The 208-nt window shown below is 18.3% G+C and overlaps 1 protein-coding gene across 1 annotated transcript in view; it reads left to right on the top strand.

The window, feature by feature from the left end:
• LOC102681976 (vacuolar protein sorting-associated protein 18 homolog) overlaps positions 1-208 on the top strand; it is a 5,798-nt gene that overhangs the window by 2,512 nt on the left and 3,078 nt on the right. The window contains exon 9 of the mRNA XM_031508533.1: positions 1-114. This exon is cut by the window's left edge and continues 10 nt beyond it. Coding sequence (XP_031364393.1) covers positions 1-114 — 114 coding nt within the window. The remainder of the gene's footprint in view (positions 115-208) is intronic.

Genomic DNA, 208 nt, shown 5'->3' on the forward strand with positions numbered 1-208 from the left:
AGGAAAACTTTTAAATATTACTAAAGATTATGTAACACGTTCTATATGGGCTTATAGTGAAAGGGCAGTATTTAAATATAAAATTAATAAAGAAGATAGAAACGTTTGGCAGGTAAAATAAAATATAATAAAATGAAATGTATATAATATTCATTCATATAATGTAAACTAATAATTAATAATATGAAATAATAAATATATATATATA

The sequence above is a fragment of the Apis dorsata genome, unplaced genomic scaffold (genome assembly GCF_000469605.1).
Source record: "Apis dorsata unplaced genomic scaffold, Apis dorsata 1.3 scaffold_88, whole genome shotgun sequence".
Classification (NCBI taxonomy): Eukaryota; Metazoa; Arthropoda; class Insecta; order Hymenoptera; family Apidae; genus Apis; species Apis dorsata.